The sequence below is a fragment of the Hippopotamus amphibius genome, chromosome 16, assembly GCF_030028045.1.
Source record: "Hippopotamus amphibius kiboko isolate mHipAmp2 chromosome 16, mHipAmp2.hap2, whole genome shotgun sequence".
Taxonomy (NCBI): Eukaryota; Metazoa; Chordata; class Mammalia; order Artiodactyla; family Hippopotamidae; genus Hippopotamus; species Hippopotamus amphibius.
In genome coordinates this window covers 16,990,716-17,008,652 of record NC_080201.1, presented here as the reverse complement: position 1 = coordinate 17,008,652, position 17,937 = coordinate 16,990,716, and the positions used below count along the sequence as shown (strand labels likewise).

At 45.8% G+C, this 17,937-nt stretch overlaps 1 protein-coding gene across 3 annotated transcripts in view; it reads left to right on the top strand.

The window, feature by feature from the left end:
• WWP2 (WW domain containing E3 ubiquitin protein ligase 2) overlaps positions 1–17,937 on the top strand; it is a 175,748-nt gene that overhangs the window by 93,333 nt on the left and 64,478 nt on the right. For all 3 annotated transcript variants that reach the window (XM_057713661.1, XM_057713660.1, XM_057713662.1), the window contains exons 5-6: positions 1,691–1,828; positions 3,631–3,727. In XM_057713661.1, coding sequence (XP_057569644.1) covers positions 1,691–1,828; positions 3,631–3,727 — 235 coding nt within the window. The remainder of the gene's footprint in view (positions 1–1,690; positions 1,829–3,630; positions 3,728–17,937) is intronic.

Below are 17,937 nucleotides of genomic sequence, written 5' to 3'. Positions count from 1 at the left end.
AATAAATAAACATTTATTACCTCATAGTTCCAGTGAGTCAGGTTTTGGGAGTGGCTTAGCTGGGCAGTCTGGCCTGGGATCTTCCACGAGGTTGCACTGGATACACTGGCTGGGCGGTAATCATCTGAGAGCTAGACCAGGGCTGGAAGGATCCATTTCCAAGCTAGCTCATTTGCATGGCTGGCAAGTGGTGCTTCCGGTTGAAAGGCCTCAGTTCTTTCCCCCTCTCTTGGACTTTTGAAGGAGGTAGTTTTCAGATTACAAGTGTTCTTTTATAGAAATATTTGGAACTCACCAAGCCCCTTAGTGAAACTGACTGGAAACAGACTCAGAAGGATTTGGAGAGATCCCTTACAGGGAAGAAAGGTTAAGCGGAGAGAGGGCTTAAAAACCTGAAGGATAACTGGTTTCTACCTTATTATCAGGAGCTTACAAACTTGAAGGATAACTGATTTCTACCTTATTATAGTAGGTCCTTGAATGGATCGAGACTTTTCTTTTTTCCTCTGGCTAAGTTCTTAAAGGGCTGCATCAGTTTCTTAGAGAGATGCAGGGCAGACTTTTTTGGTGGGGGGAGCTTGTCTCTAGGAAATGGAGATAGTTATTTATACATACCCTGCCTTGTTCTAGAAAACCAGCTTATAATAATACAGTAGCAACTAAGAGAGAAAATGAAGTGGCGGTTTGATGGGTGGTGTGGGTGGGGAGGGAGGTTGGACTATGTGGCACTTTCCTGGTCTGGCTTTGTAAGATGTGGGCAGGCATGGAAGGACTGCATACTATTTGGAAATCCTCATAAACGCTGCTCTTTCTTGGTAATTATTGAATGGCCCTGAGCTGGAGGCTATGGGTCCTCCGCAGGAACTGGATGGAGGCCATTCGGTGCAGGCAGGCGTGGTGGGTGGGGTCGGGGGGGTGTGTGCAGCCGTTTCCAGCCCGCCTAGGGTTTGGTGCCTCTGCCTCACGTCCGTTAGTTCTGTTTCTTGTTTGCCCACAGGGCTGAATATACCTGGTGTTCCGGGGGCTGGGTGACTCTGAGCTGCCTTCTCACCTGACTCACGGAGCCAGGTGTCGACTAGTCTCTCCCTGTGGGACTCACCTGGGACCGAGTAACTGTGGGGCTGACTTGCTTGTGGAACGTTCATTGTTTTAAACTTTTTTCCTCCTTATTTCAAAGCGAAACCTTTTCAGGACTGAAAATTTAAAAAACAACGTTTTAGCCCAAATAATGAGTCCCTGCAATCCTTTATCTAGAGATGACTCCCAGTAACTTTTCCTTATCAAGTCTCCTGACCTGTTTCAATTCTTTTCCCCACCACTCTTTGTATGGGTGCAGGATGCTGCTTGTAACTGCTTTCTTCCTCCGTATGCCGTCGGTATCTCTTACTCTTTTCTCACGGTCCTGCAGGTATAAGCAAACAAATAAATCATATAGCAATTACCTAGCGAACATAATGATACCAAATGTTTAGAAAAAAACGAGTGCGGCCATTCCCACCAGCCTGATGCAGCAGGGACAATTAGGCATCCTCCTTCCTGTTTCTTTTTCCATGCCACAGGACAAGTTTGAAGATGCAGAAAAATGTTGCCAGGGGAGCCAGAGTCAGTGAAGTGGGAGCTTATAATTTACAGAATCTTTACTCGGTGTGCCCTTCTTTTGTCCATCTACGTTGCTTTCTGTGTCCAACAGTGGAGAACACGCAGCTGACCCTGAACCTGCAGACAGAGAACAAAGGCGGTGTTGTCTCGGGTGGTGAGCTGACAATTTTCCTGGACGGGCCGACTGTTGATCTGGGAAGCGTGCCTAATGGCAGTGCCGTGACGGACGGTGAGTGCCACCCTGCTCCCCAGGGCTGTTCCGGGACTGGGTGGGGCGGAGTGGGGCAGGGCAGAGGCGGTGCCCAGAGCTTGGTTCTCTACCAGGTATCTGGGTTTGGGTACTGCTCAGCCAGCCCTGATTCTTCTTAGAATCGTGCATCACAATCAGAACATGATTTTTCAAGGACTGGTTTCTAATAAAAGACCAAAGTAAATGTCAAGGCTTTGTAAACGTGTTGTTGTTTTGGTTTGAGAGCTGAGAAAAACATCTTTTCATCCCACACGGACTTTGGAAAATAAAACATCTTTATTAAATGTTACTTGGGCCCGTTTTTCTTCTTCCCAATCCAATTAAACTTCCTGGGGAGCTTCAGAGTGTCTTTTATGAGACGGTCTTGGTTGGGAAAGGGGAACTGTGTGTCTCAGAGATTCACACTAGCTGAATTCAGGCAAGAAGTGGGGAAATTGGAGAGTGTCTCCTGCTCTGTCCCGAATGTGGGCAGTTTGTTTCTTTTCATCTGGTTTGAAATTAGGCGCTTTTGGATCTAGCAGGAAGTTATTTCATGAAGTCTGAGGTCTGAAATGGGTTGGCTCTCTCCATAATTTTTCTCATTAAATGTGATGTAACTATGGCACCTTCCAGGCCCCGAGCAGGCTTTCTGCAGCTTCAGGAGGTGGGATTTGAATTCTATTTTAAGGGCATTTGGGTGGAATCTCAGTGATTGCATGGACCTTAACTGCTGAGAAATCCTCCCTCCATTGGACTGCATGGTGCTTGGGGCACTTTTGGTGCATGTAGAAAAACCCGCATCCTTCACTCATTCGGCACATGCATCCACAATTGAGCTCCTGGTATGTACCAGCTCTTGGACCAGGTGTTAGCCAGATGGCAGGGGCAAAATTCACATGGTCTCTACTCCCTCCAGTTTGTGATCTACTGGCAGCGACAGGGGGTGTGAGACATCAAACGAGTAATCGCACAGGTAGTTATATAGCTGTAACTGTGAACAAAAGCTACGAAGGGAGAGTACTGGGTGGTATGTGATTCCTCTACCTTAGGGGGATCTCATTTAAATTGGGGGGCCAGGGAGAGTTCTCTGAGGAAGCTAAGGCCTGCTGGAGTATGAGGAGTTTCGGCAGGCTAAGGTGGGGGTGTGGAGTGCAGGGGTGGCTGAGTAAGAGGTGGAGGGGTCTCACGTGCAGAGGATCTGAGGTGGGAGCGAGCGTGGCCTGCAGTGGGTACACAGGCAGCCAGGGCAGCTGGACCGTGGGGAGTGAGGAGCGTGGTGGGAGGTGAGGCCAGTCAGATCACACAGCCTTGAAGACCTTGATAAGGATTTTAAACCTCAACCTAAGCTTAAGCAGAACGCTGTCGAGGGGTTTTTAATCAGGAGAGGGTCATGATTAGATTTGGATCAAATCTGATTTGGCTTTTTAAAAGCTCTCTGGTTGCTCTGTGGAGAGATGCCCCCACTTTGCATGGCCAGCATCTATCCTGTGTCTCACAGGGTGTGGTTCATTTAACGTATAAGGCAACATCCTTGTAAGTGCCGTAGACGTTCTTGAAGGTCTTGGGGAAGAAGAGCTATTTCCCAGGTTTGAGCCCCTCTGTCCCATGGCCCCAGCCAGATCTCACCTGTCCGTCCCTGTCCTTGTGATGCTGGCAGTTGCAGCATGCTGGACCATTGGTGTCCCCCCCTGGGTGGGTAACTCTAAAACACGCAGTTAGCGCTGCTCCTACACCCACATCTCCAACAGTGGTGTGAGCGTCTCAACGTTTCCGTCTTTTCTTGTGATGGATCCCTTTTCCAGGTTCACAGCCGCCTTCGAGAGAATCCAGCGGGACAGCTGTCGCTTCAGAGAACCGGCACCAGCCCCCCAGCACAAACTGCTTTGGTGGGAGATCCCGGTAAGACACCTCCCTCCCTCCTTGTGAACGAGGAGGAGCCTGGAACTCGCTGAGAGCTCTTGAAAACATGCTGGGAAGTGGTGAGGAACAAAGTATGTCAGAAACTGTTGGAAATTTCCAGAGAGCTTATCACTGACTTATAAGTATGTTAAGATGGCCCAGAGGGGAATACAAAACTCAGGATTCTTGGAAGGGTCAAGGGTTCCTTGACAAAGGTTGGGACTGACTGAATTGCTTATTTGGCTGAGAGGAATTGTTGAACAGAGCCTGACTGCCTTGTTTTGCATCAGGTACAACGGCCAGAGTTATCCTTCCAGGAAGCACATAGGAACACTTAGAGGAGTGGTTCCTTGTATGTGAAATTTTCTGCCCGTACACTTCTGTTTGTGGGGGTGATCCACGATTCCCTTTGGAGCATTGGTTAAGACCTCCCGCCCTCAGAGTCTGAGCTGTGTTATATTTGTTATATACATCACAAATGACTTAATTTTATTTACTGACATTCCCATCTTATACCTGTGTTAATGGTGCAAACTCATCTCCACAGCCACTGAATTCCCAGGCAGGGGAATAGTTTTAAGTGTATTAGAGAGATGGGGAGGGGCTTGGGAACCTGTTTTATTGTTTATTACAATGTACAAAATCCCCAGACATTTTAAGGAAATTTTAAGGAGAAGAATCATATGGAATGTAGTTTGTAAACTGCTATCTGCAGAGAGCAGGCGAATAACTGGTAAAAATCCTCCCAAACAAGTCCCAGGAAGTGGGGGAATAATGCTTTAAGAAACAGAGCGTATTTTAGCCAATACCCACAGCATCTGGAAAGATCCATCTGAGGACAGCCTTCAGCCTCTCTGGATTTGCGTGTTTTGAGAGTTTCTGAATGCCTGGCAGGTGTCAGGAAGAAGAGAGGGTTGGACGTTTGGATCTTTTGTCTACAGCATCATTAGAAGCAGAGGTGCTGTTTCCCTGTCATCTTTTCTCCAAGCCTCTGCAAAGGTCTTACCTCACACCCTGAAGACTAGTCATCTAGTGAGTCACAGGGAAGAGTGACTAGTAAGTTGGGATAACTAGTTGAGTCTCGCAGGGTAGGGACCAACAATATAATTGGCAAATTTTGTATCAACAGAGGCATGATTGGCACCCAGAGCTAAAGAAAACAGAACCTCTTCAGTGGCGAGTAGCTGGTGGAGAGGACACCTCAGGTGTTCACTCTGAGAGCAATGCCCTCTTAGCTCTGCCACTAGTAACTGCCATCTTGGTCTTTTAGCTGACTTGAAAAACTGGTGTCAAACACAACTGATGTGACTTAATTTGGGGCTGGAAATCAGTGTTCAGCTCTTAACAGGTTTGGACTTAAGTTCTTTTTTAAAAAAAATTTATTTATTGGCTGCATTGGGTTTTTGTTACTACGCGCAGGCTTTTTCCAGTTGCGGAGAGAGGCGATTACTCTTCATTGCGTTGCGCGGACTTCTCATTGTGGTGACTTCTCTTGTTGCAGAGCATGGGCTCTAGGCGTGTGGGCTTCAGTAGTTGTGGCTCGCAGGCTCTAGAGCACAGGCTCAGTAGTTGTGGCGCATGGGCTTCGTTGCTCCGCTGCATGTGGAATCTTCCTGGACCAGGGCTTGAACCCGTGTCCCCCGCATTGGCAGGTGGATTCTTAACCACTGTGCCACCCAGGAAGCCCTGGACTTAAGTTCTTGACCTGTTTGTGGCTCTTTGAAGTTCTCTAGTTGATGGACCTTAAAATTTGCATATCTGGTTATCACTTCTTTGCCGTTATTTATGTTGAGGATTCTTGACTGATACAGCAGCAGCTAGACTTCAATAGAAAATTGGATGCATTTTTGCCCATATCACATGGCAGACATTCAATGATAGTTAATTGTTAGCGGGCACAGTGCCTTCTAGGTAGCTGAAGCTATGTGGGAGTCCTCCTCCATCTATCCAGCTACTGCAGCATTTTCCATGCATGGCCTGTGAATTTTCACAGGCCTCTGCCATCTAAGTATTTATGGTGTGTTCGCATGGAACCTGCTGCCATTCAGCAGCAGACACTTTTGGATGTATGGCCCAAAGGCAGTCTCATCCCTAAGAACCCCCTCTCTCCGTTGCTGCTGCATTTATGAAGGTCACCATGCACACAGGGGGTAGCAGGGTAGCCTGCTGGATGAGTGTGGAGCTCTGGAATCAGATGTAGATTGAATCCCGGCCTGTCATTTACTTGCTATACGATATTGGACAAGTCACTGAACTTCTCAGCCTCTCGTTTTTCTCAGGTGTGAAATGGGGACGTCACCTATTTTCCTCACAGGGTCATTGTAGGAATAAACTGAGATGAGTTATGTCAGTCTGAGGGCCTTGCACACTGCAAGTGCTCAGTGAAGGTGGCCGGGAGTTGTATCTGGAGACTATCTTCTGCCCCCCACTTCCCCACCCCCCAAACCTGGAAAGTATGGCTTGATTGAAGCATTCCTGTCCACGAGACTGCAGTTAGGAGGCTGGTGAATCAAACCTTCAGGATACAGGGACAGTCCTCCGTTGTCCTTGGTTTCCTGTGGCAGAGAGAATGACGGGCTTCTGCCTGTCGCCTCCCAGACTAAATATTTAGCTTCCGCCGTCTGAAGGGTAGGTTTTTCTTGGACTTGGGTGCTATTCTCCATGATCAAAGGTGCTCTGATGTGCCCGTGGAGGTGAAGATTACAATGTAAAAGCAGCCTTTTCCTCTCCTTCCCCGGCTTTATAAAGCCATAGAACTGGAACCGTGAAAGAGTTTTATCTTAAAGGTTCACCTACCCAGGTTCATCCAGCAGAGCTACCGTGTGCTTGCTAAACAAGGCCTCACAGGTCCGTCTCGTACTGGGGTCTTTCTCACTCTTTAGGGATCATCGGGTGAAACACCTCTAGCTGTTTTGCCATCTGGGCTGTCACATAGAAGCCAGCTCGGGATCGCCACCCACGGCATAAATTTATCAGCCGACAGATCACGTTAGTATCCAGCGGGTGGGTCTGGCCGAGTAAAGAAAGAGTTAACGTCGTACGTTGTTGTTTAGTCCTGCCGTGAAATGCTGTCCCATAGCAAACCTGGGGGGAAGATAGTTGCATCGGTGCGGTGGAATCTCAGAAACATAATGTTGAATAAGAGCGACAAATCACAGAAAAAACATATAGTCTGATGTCGTTTGTATAAAGTTTAAAAATGTAAATTGAAACCATGTATTTTTTATGGGTACCTTCCTAGGTGGTAAAACTATAAAAAAATGGACGGGAATATTAATTCACCCTGAATTCAGGAGAATGGTTGTCAATGGTAGGTTTAATGAGGAAAAAGCACAATGAAAGTTTCTGGGTGCGGGGGATGCTATTTCTTAGCCCTGGGTGTTCATTTTATTATTTTAAAATTAAATTTATTTATTTATTTTTGTTGGCTGCGTTGGGTCTTCATTGCTATGCGCGGGCTTTCTCTAGTTGTGACGAGTGGGGGCTACTTATTCTTCATTGGGGTGCACGGGCTTCTCATTCTGGCAGCTTCTCTTGTTGCGGAGCACAGGCTCTAGGTGCACGGGCTTCATTAGTTGTGGCACATGGGTTTAGTTGCTCCGTGGCATGTGGGATCTTCCTGGACCAGGGCTTGAACCCGTGTACCCTGCACCGGCAGGTGGATTCTTAACCACTGGGCCACCAGGGAAGTCCGCTATTATTCTTTTTTCAACTGAATAGATACTTAATATATTCTTCGGTTTACATGGTGTATTTCAGAATACGAAAGCTATCGGCCACCACCCTAGGTAAACTGAACGCTGATGGTTTTAGGTTGGAGAAATTGTTGGCTGCCATCGAGGCAGACAGATTTCAGAACGTAGGGTTTCTCCAGGCTCGATAATGACCACTCACGTCTCTTCTGCCCAGCTTATCTTCATAGCAGCGGAGCCAGTGATTCTAAGGCAATGCCCCACGCTGGCCTTGCCGGCTGTGCTCCTTTTACTTAGACATCTGAGGGGGGAGAATTTAGTTTGGGCCTTGGGAAAGGGTTGCAGATGAAAGCTGGTCACTGCCAGATCACGTGTCAGAATAGCACTCATCTTGGTGGCCCTGATACCGGTTGGTGTTTGGAGCGGGGACCGTTCGTGGCGTACCCAGCGCTCTGTCTGTGAGTGTGCCGCCCTGCCCTGCGTCCTCAGCCAGCATTCCTTGCTCCAGTGTGTTATGGAGCCCCCTGGGAGAGTGTGTGCTAGCTGGCACAGGGAGGGCCTACCACACCCTTTAATAATCCCCCAGTGTTTCTTTAATTTTGCTGGAATGAGGGCCAGCTTGGGAACCGTGCCTAAGTCAATTCGGGTTTTGCAGATCTCATGTGTGCCCGGTGTCGTGCACACATCGCCTTGCACGGGGCTTGCCAGAAGCATGGTGTCTGCTCTCCACAGTGAGCGCACAGCCTGCGTGGCATACCTGACGTATGTGAAGCGGCGAGCACCATGGGAAGCTCAGAGGCAGGAGAGATGAGCGTGTGGAAAGGGAGAGACAGGAGAGGGCGGGTGGGAGTTTGCAGAGAGACTCTTATCCGCTGTCCAAGCGTTCAGTACAGTATCTTTGGGGCTAACACCTTGAAGGTGCTAACTAGTGAACTAGAGACGCTAACAGTGGGGTGGACGTGGAGGGGAGAAGAACCCAGCAAGGGGATCCACGTTGGTACTGGCAGCTCTCTTCAGAGCTACTGTTAGGTTAGAAGTGATTGTGAAATTGCGGACTGCAGGTGGAAAGCCAGGACGTTGGGGTCCCTCTGTGGTTTGCTGATTCGTCATCACCTGTGATTTTATCCCTCCTCCCCAGCTATTACATGGAGCCAGGGAGTTAAGGTGACATCAATTAATGGGTGATGCCGCTGCCCCAAGCACTGCCTTAAGATTTCTTCTGACTTGGATAACTAGCTCCTCCATCTAGAATCCCTGTAGATTTTCCTTTGTCATACAGGGAAATGGTACCAATGAATGGAAAAATGCGTTGAATTTACTTTTAGGTTCTTAAAGTTTTTCATTAATAGGCCTGAAAAACTGTGAAAGGGATCTTGGTTAAGAAGCTAGATATGGAGGCTTAAATAATTTTTCTTTATTATGTATTATGTACATATTTATTGTAAGAGTATAAGTGAATGTGCATGAGTGAGTGGGTGAGTGTGTGTGTGTGTGTGTGTGTGTGTGTGTGTGTGTGTGTGTGTGTGTGTGTGTGTTTGGTGTGAAGGGCTGCAGGCCTCCGTCCCCCATCAGCTGTCAGTACTGGGCAGTGTTGGTCAGAATCTGCATTTTAACAAGCTCCCATGTGATTCTTTTACATGTGAAAGTTCAGACCCTCCTATAATAGAGTTTTTATGCACTCTTTTCCTCTCTCCCTTTTTATATCCTGCTTTGATGAAAACACATCAGATTTATTGACTCCCTTGCCTTGGCACCAGTGACCTCTGGTGATTAAAAAGAGCTGTAATCTCAGAGACGTAGAAAGGCCCAAGGTCTCTGGTGAGCTCTAAATAGCTCATCAGCTGTGTCTGCAGACAGCCTAGCCCAGAAAGGAAAGAAAAATAAACTTAACCGGGCGTGAGGCTGCTGGGAATACTGCTGGGAACACTGCTGGGAGCCCTGGGAGGGCCAGCGGGGACTGAGAAGCAAAGCTAATGGGGAACGGGGGGTGGACGGGAACTGAGCCTTTGGGCACTGGGCTGCTCTCTGTCATTGTTGGCCACTGCCACCTGTCCTTCCAATGCGATGACTAAAGGCTACTTGATTTGGAGCTGTAGTCACGTGGAGATGTCACCGTCAGCACAACACTGAACCAAGCTTCTTTACAGTTTCCATTCAGGCCTCCCCCCCAAAAGCTTTTACCTAAAATCTAACTGTAGCCTCATTATGATTGCTGGGGAAGAGAAAGGAGTAAGAAAAGGAATGTGTGTAATTTATTTACACACATTCCTTGATAACTAAGACCTGGTCCCTATACACAAGGAGCTTGCAGGGCTCTCTTCCGATCAGGTGGTGTGTAAGGAATAGGGTTGAGACTGTAGACAGGCGCCCCGCTGTGTTCTCAAAGGCAGACATCGAAAAGTCATCCTGGAGATTAATTACATATTCATTTATATGTTAATTTATTAATTTTGCACTAATTAAAATTATGCGTTATACATTATTGTACTTTTTTGTTTGTGTTTGGTCGCACCGTGAGGCTTGCAGGATCTTAGTTCCCTGACCAGGGGTCGCCTGGCGGTGAAAACGTGGAGTCCTAACCACTGGACTGCAAGGGGATTCCCTCTTTTTTTTTTTGTGGCACACGGGCTTAGTTGTTCCGTGGCATGTGGAATCTTCCCAGGGCAGGGCTCGAACCCGTGTCCCCTGCATTGGCAGGCGGATTCTTTACCACTGCGCCACCTAGGAAGTCCTGGGGGGATTCCCTCTTGCATGTTTATTTATTCATACCCATCTATTTCATTGGTCTTTATTGGGCATTTCTTCTGTACGAGCCTAGAGAGGCACGGCATGTGCCAGAAAGTAAAGCCGGTGTCTGCAGTTGGAGGCAGTATTCGTTCCACAGACATGAATGCCTGGCCATGAACTTGGTTGTGGTGATAAAAAGATGAAAAGTCATGGCCCCTGACATCAAGGACTGGCATCTAGTAGGAGAACAGATACACAGGAGACAATTCTAGCTTCGTGCAATGGACCCCTTAGTGATGGTGAGTGTTAAGATAGTGGAAAGTTTACCTAAATCCACCTGGGGTGGGGTTAGGGGGAAACCTCACACACTTGAGCTGGACTTTGAAGGCGTTTTCAGACCAGTGAAGTGGGGGTAGGGGAAGTCACTCAGGCTGAGGGAGCAGCGTGGGCAAAGGTGATCAAGGATAAGAGAACTTGGCACATTTGAGGACATATTAGTCATTTGGTAACATTGACACATAAGATATTCAGGATGATAGCCAAAGCATACCATGGTTTGCAGGTCCAATCCAGGCTGCCAGCCGTTTGTTTGTTTGTTTGTTTAGAGCAGTGTTAGGTTCACAGCAAAACAGTAGCAGGTACAGAGATTTCCCATATACCACTTGCCCCCATGTACACACAGCCTCCCCTGCTGTCAGCATCCCACACTAGAGCAGTACATTTTGTTACAGTCATTGAACCTAGATTGGCACATCATTATGCCAAATGATAATGGGGGACTTTATCCCCCAGCGTCCATAGTTTGTATTAGGGTTCACTCTTGGTGTCGTACACTTTGTGAGTTTTGACAAATGTATAGTGACATGCATCCACCATTATCGTTTTATACAGAATACTTTCAGTGCTCTCAAAATCTCCTGTGTTCTGCCTATTCATCCCTCCCTCCCTATATTTAAAGAAAATTTTTCTAAAGAACTTTTATTGAGATATAATTGATGTACAATAAACTGCGTATATTTAACGTGTACAATTTGATATTTTTTTCTTATTAGTAATGTATATACGGCAATCCCAATCTCCCAATTCATCCCACCCCACCCCACCCCCACCCCCTACTTTCCCCGCTTGGTGTCCATATGTTTGTCCCTCCCTCCCTATTAATTCCCAGCAACCACCGATCCTTTTACTGTCTACACAGTTTTGCCTTTTCTAGAATGTCATATGACTGCAATCATAAATTTTTTCGCTCAGATTGGCTCCTTTTACTTAGTAATTTGCATTTGAGATTCCTCCATGTCTTTTCATGGCTTGATAGCGCATTTGTTTTTTAGCGCGGAATAAAATTCCGTTATTTGGATGTACCATGGTTTATTTATCCACTCACATAGTGAAGGAAATCTTGGTTGCTTCTGAGTTTTGACAGTTAATGAATATAGCTGCTATAAACATCTGTGCAGGTTTTTCTGTGGACATGGTTTCAGCTCCTTTGGGTAAACACCAAGGAGATCAATTGCTAGATTGTTAAGAGTGTAAGAGTACGTTTAATTTTGTGAGAAATTGCCAAACTGTCTTTCAAAACGGCTGTACCATCTTACATCCCCACCAGCAGTGAGTGAGAGTTCCTGCTGCTCCACATCCTCACCTGCGTTCGGTGTTGTCAGTGTTCCAGATTTTGGCCGTTCTGATAGGCGTGCAGTGGTATCTGATTTGCATTTCCCTGATGACATACGACGTAGAGCACGTTTTCATATACTTACTTGCCATCTGTATATCTTCATTGGTGAGGTGTCTGCTCAGGTCTTTGGCCCATTTTTTTTTTCCAACCAATTTTCTCCCTTGTTTTAAAAAGAAATTAATTAATTAATTATTTGGCTGCATTGGGTCTTCATTGCTGCGCGCAGGCTTTCTCTAGTTGTGGTGAGTGGGGGTTACTCTTCGTTGTGGTGCACAGGCTTCTCATTGCAGTGGCTTCTCTTGTTGCGGAGCATGGGCTCTAGGCGCATGGGCTTCAGTAGTTGTGGCACACGGGCTTAGTTGCTATGTAGCATGTGGGAGCTTCCCGGAGCAGGGATCAAACCCGTGTCCCCTGCATTGGCAGGCGGATTCTTAACCACTGCACCACCGGGGAAGTCCCTTTTGCCCATTTTTTAAATCAGATTTTTCCTTTCCTTATTGTTGAGTTTTAAGAGTTCTGTATATATTTTGGATAACAGTCCTTTATCAGATATGTCTTTTGCAAATATTTTCTTCCAGTCTGTGTCTTGTCTCCTTATTCTCTTGACCACCTCTTTTTGTAAGTAACATTTTGTTTGAATACAGCTATACTCATTCATTTACATATTATCTATGGCTACTTTCACACTACAGTGGCAGAGTTAAATGGTTGTGACAGAGATGATACGGTCTGCAAAGCCTAAAATATTCAATATCTGGCCCTTTACAGAATGCAGATCCCTGCTGTGGGAGATGGTAGGACGGTGAGACCAGTTCACAAAGGGTTAGGCTTTGCTGAGGACTTCAGATTTTGTACTTTGGAGGTAGGGAGGCACTGAATTCTGAGCAGGGGCACATTGTGCTATTTCTGTGGCGAATGCTTCAGGTAAGTATCTGCTGGATGCATTTGAAGTTGTATCAGTTAGGTTCATTGCAGGAAACAGAAACCACCCAAGGTATTTTGGACTGAAAGGAACTTAATATGGGGAATTAGGTGTTCATAAAAGTCACTGGGTGGGCTGGAGGAGAAATGAGTCCCTCCCCATTCTTGGTCCCAAGGTCATAGTTGTGTGGCTGCAATCCAGGTGTCAGGAAACTGCTGCCCCTACAGCCACCTCACATGCATGAAGTGGTGCCCAGGCAGTGAGGCAGGGATTCTCCAGAGCCCCTGCCAGCCATCACCACCACCAGAAGAATGGTCTCTCCCTTCCTTTTGCTTCCCAAATCTCCCACAAGAGCTTCTTATTGGTGCAACGAAAACCACTTCCAGAACCTAAATGCATGGTAGTCTGGGAGTGTTCTAGCCCCTGCAGTGAGGGGACAGCGGAAGGGACACATGCAGAAAGAAGAAGGTAGGATTGTCTGTCATAGTGGAGGTTGAGGCTGGACTCACGGGCTAGTAGGAGGACTGCTGTGGGAATTGGTGAAATAGGAGTGGATGACTAGCTGTGGGTGGTGGCAGATTAGAGAGGAAATGGGAGAAATGCCTAGGAGGTGTAATCATTGAGCAGGACTAGGTGACTCACTAGTGAGACAGGGTGGAGGATGGGGAGGCATATAGGGGACTCCCAGGCTCTTGGATTGTGATGCCATTCACGGAGATGAGAAATGCAGGAGGGGAGCCGTTTATGAAGATGTCACTTTAAAGTGGTCTGCCCCATAATGGCTGTGACTGTTGCCCAGCAGGCTCTGTGGAACAGTGTACTGGGTGGCTCTGGGGCAGAGTCGTTCCCCTGAGAGTGTATCCACAGGAGGAGAAATGCAAGCCAAACCTAGGAGATACAGAGCAAAACAAAATGTATTCCTGAGGTTGAACAACGGAGCCGATATAAAGGTCACCACAATTTAGGGGAAATTTCTACTTTAACCAGATACTAGAATCTATATCTGGATTCTGGGTCTTCTCAATCCTAGAAAATTGTGATTGAAAGGGAAAGAGTTTAGAAAGAAGCCAGTACAGAGTATGGGTCTCAGAGAAAGGACTCTTTAGTCGTGGGAGCTTGGGCAGTTTGGGTGTGTGATGATGGACAATCGGAACAGAACTGACTGCAAATGCTTTGGGCAGATGTGGATGGCGGGGAAAAGGGTTGCCAAAGCCATGGTGTTTGTAGCTGTGGTTTGGTGAGATGAGGTTAGACTTTTCCTTTAGGATTCTGTTGGCACTGGATGGCTCCTTTTGAAAGCGCCAAGGTCTATGGAAGTGGGGATTGGGGTTTGGTTTAGTGACTGGCTTTATGATGGCATGCTCCATGACCTAAATAGAACAACTCCTTTCAAACACTGGAACAATTCTATATTTAGGTTTTTCATTTTGCATTAGGTAAAAATAGTCACAGAACTGAGCACAGAATTTATATTGCTTTATTCCCTACACATCACAGCGTTTCCTGCAGTTGTTTTGTACCCATAACCTATTGAAAATATAGTGACGATATTAGTCTCAATATTCTCTGGGTCTCCCATCCTTACCTCTATTTATGTATTAGCTCGCTTCATTCTGGCATCTTCTATCATTCAGCCAAAATTATAGCCACAAAGGCCCAGCTGACCTGTCTGCAGACTTGACTTTGTGGATTCGTCCTTTCTGGAGAAGTTTCCTGCCTTGGCGTCTATAGTAATGTGGAATCCTGGAGCGTTCCTCTTTTTTCTGGTTTTATTGATGTTTATTATTTAAAAAACAAATTCTATCCATGTGAAAACATATATAAATATATACATAACCACAGGATGCACTATTAAATAATATGGTCAAGAGAGGTATTGTTAAGAAGGTGACCTGTAAGCAGAGACTTAAAGAAGGTGAGGGATTTATCCGTGAGGCTATCTCAGGGAACAGTGTTGGGCAGAGGAGCGGCTCTTGCAAAAGAACTGAGCTGGGAGAGTGCCGTGGGAGTTGGAAGAGGCCAGTCTGGCTGTAGTGGAGGGAGTGAAGGGAAACTAGGAGGAGGCGACGGCCGTTAACAGGTAGGGCCAGGTTATATCCATGAATGTCTGCTTATGTATTTCAAGGCTGTTTTCTTGGATCCAATATACAGATTTGAAGGACGTCTTACGGGCAGATTGAACTTTTTAATCCTTATCTTGTGATCCTCTCTTTTCCTAGAGATTTTTCTCTTAAAATTTATTTGTTCTGAGCAATAAAAAGGAACAGCCTACAACAACATGCGTGACTCAAAAGCATTATGCTAAGTGCAAGAAGCCAGACACAAAAGGCTACACTGTATGTGATTTCATTTAAATAACATTCTGGAAAAGGCAAAATTATCAGAACAGAGATCAGTCAGCAGATGTTGGGAATTGAGGGGAGGGATTGACTGCCAAAGGCACCAAGAAATTTTGGGGGGCGATGGAAGTTTTATGTCTTGACTGTGGTAGTGGTAACACGATTGTATACACTTGTTAAGACTCATTAAACTGTACCCTCAAAAAGGGTGAATTTGACTATATGTATTAATAAGGTATGCCTCAATTTTTAAAATCATTTAAAAAATCCATTTGGTTTGACATTAGCCTAGCTTCTCCAGCTTCTTTTTGTTTTGTATTTTCTCAGCATATTTTCCCCCACCCATTTAGTTTCAGCCTTTTTTTAAAAATAAATTTATTTATTTGTTTGTTTATTTTATTGGCTGTGTTGGGTCTTTGTTGCTGGGCACAGGCTTTCTCTAGTGAGCAGGGGCTGCTCTTCCATGTGGTGCTCAGGCTTCTTACTGTGGTGTCTTCTCTTGTCACAGAGCACGGGGTCTAGGTGTGCGGGCTTCAGTAGTTGTGGCTTGTGGGCTTTAGAGCGCAGGCTCAGTAGTTGTGGCACACAGGCTTAGTTGCTCCGTGGCCTGTGGGATCTTCCCGGACCAGGGATGGAACCCATGTCCCCTGCATTGGCAGGTGAATTCTTAACCACTGCACCACCAGGGAAGCCCAGTTTCAGCCTTTTTGATCCTTACACATGGGATGGTGTTGCTTACAACATCATTTAACTGGATTTTTAACAAATAGTAGGAGATAGGTGGGAGGTTGGGAGAAATAGGTGAAGGGGATTAAGAGGTGCAGAACTCCAGTTATAAGATAAATAAGTCACAGTGATGTATGTACAACATAGGGGGTATAGTCAATAATATTGTCATCACTTTGCATGGTGACAAATGGTGACTAGACTTATTGTGGTGATCAATTTGGAATGTACGTAAATGTGGAACCACTATGTTGTGTACCTGAAACTAATGTAATTTACATGACAACTATATTTCAATTAAAAAAAAAGATTAGGGCTTCCTAGGTGGCGCAGTGGTTAAGAATCCGCCTGCCAATGCAGGGGACACAGGTTCGATCCCTGCTCCAGGAAGATCCCACATGCCATGGAGCAACTAAGCCCGTGTGCCAAAAAAAAAAAAAAAAAAAATAGTGAGGAAAAAAAAAAAAAAAAGATTAAAAAAAAGCCCCAAACCAGTATGATACCTTTTATCTTTAAACTGTCATGGTGAGTCCATTTACGTTTCTTGTGCTTCTCAGTATCTTTGGAGTTTTCTCCAAAGACGGTATCTTTTCATCCTCTTGCCTTTTAGTTGCTGTCTGTCCTGCCTTCTTTGTTTCCCTTCGCTAAGCTCACTTTCCACCTTAAGCCTCTGGCCTGCCTTTTCATTGTCTTGATGAGTTGAAGGTATCTTGGCTCACTGATGATTTGATAATGGAGTGTGAAATTCTGCACCTACCAGCGTAAAGAGAACAAGAATTTCTTCCCTGGCTCCCTCTCTGAAGATTTTCTGTTTGGACTTGGACTTGACTTGGGCTTTTGTGGCACATCTGTGTGTCGGGCCTACTTTGTGTGCTTATAAGTGGCCTTTGAAGGTACAACTTTAAAATGAGGAAATGACAACGCTTTTTACCATGAAGTTAGTGAAAGTCTAGAGTAGGAGATGGTATGAATAATTGTTATTTTGTGAAGGAGAAGGGGAGATGAGGACATGGTTGGTTTTGTTCTTTTTCTTTAAAAATTTACTTAAAAATTTTTACCTTAAAAAAAAGTAATCAAAAAGCTTTATTTTAAATCGCATTATACAGTTTTGCTTTACACTTAGAAAAGGATGATGACCTGGGGACTCCTGAGGAGTTAGTTTTCCTTTCCCATCTACAGCACTCTTTTGTTTTTGGAGATGGGGAGGGGTACAGGGGGAGTGGTACTGAGTTCTCAGCCAAACTCATCTGGGCCTTATGCATCTTTGTGTCCCTACCAGGGCCTAGAATAGTGCTCTGCTGCACGTAGCAGCAGCTCAATAAATCCTTGTTGAGTTGAAAGAGTCTTGTGTTCCTGCTTCTCACTTGCCAGGACGTCGGGGTGGGTCTTGCTACTGGTTTACATTCCTTGGCACCCCGACTCCCTGAGAAGTGATGGTTTCAGGGGCACAGGGTACAGGGGAGACTTTTTATCAGGACGGCCTTGTGCTTTCCAAGGCTTAGCCAGACCTCCAAGAGCGTAGTGGGTTCCCACTGCCTGCTCCATGTCTCCTGTTCCTCCTGTTTTTTTCTTCATGATTGATTTTTTTACTTTGAACCCTTTTCATGGACTGTTCTTTTCAAATCCTTGCAACTTTTAAGGTTAACATTGGAATCAGAGATAGATTGACACATAAATATGTCTTGTTTGGAAAAAGGATGGGTAAAGTCTGGTGCCTGAACTCTACAAGGAAAGAATGTTACTTACCCGCTAAAAGCAGTAATGTCCCACATATATATAGCTGTTCTAATCCCCAAATGATAGTTGAATGTGAGGAATGTGTGTCTCATAAAGGACATTTCAGATCACGGAAATACATCCCTATGAGATGAGCACTGATTCCATAGGGCATCGCTGTCTCTGTATAAGGCCTTCTAACTAGAGTGAGGTAGGGTGCTCAGCAAGACTTTGGGCTGAGGCTATTACCTAGCCGTATAGCTGTTGTTGTTTTTAATATTTATTTTTATTTGTTTGTTTGGTTGTGCCAGGTCTTAGTTGCGGCAGGCAGGCTCCTTAGTTGTGGCTCACCAGCTCCTTTGTTGAGGCATGCAAAGTCTTAGTTGCAGCAAGCATGTGGGATCTAGTTGCCT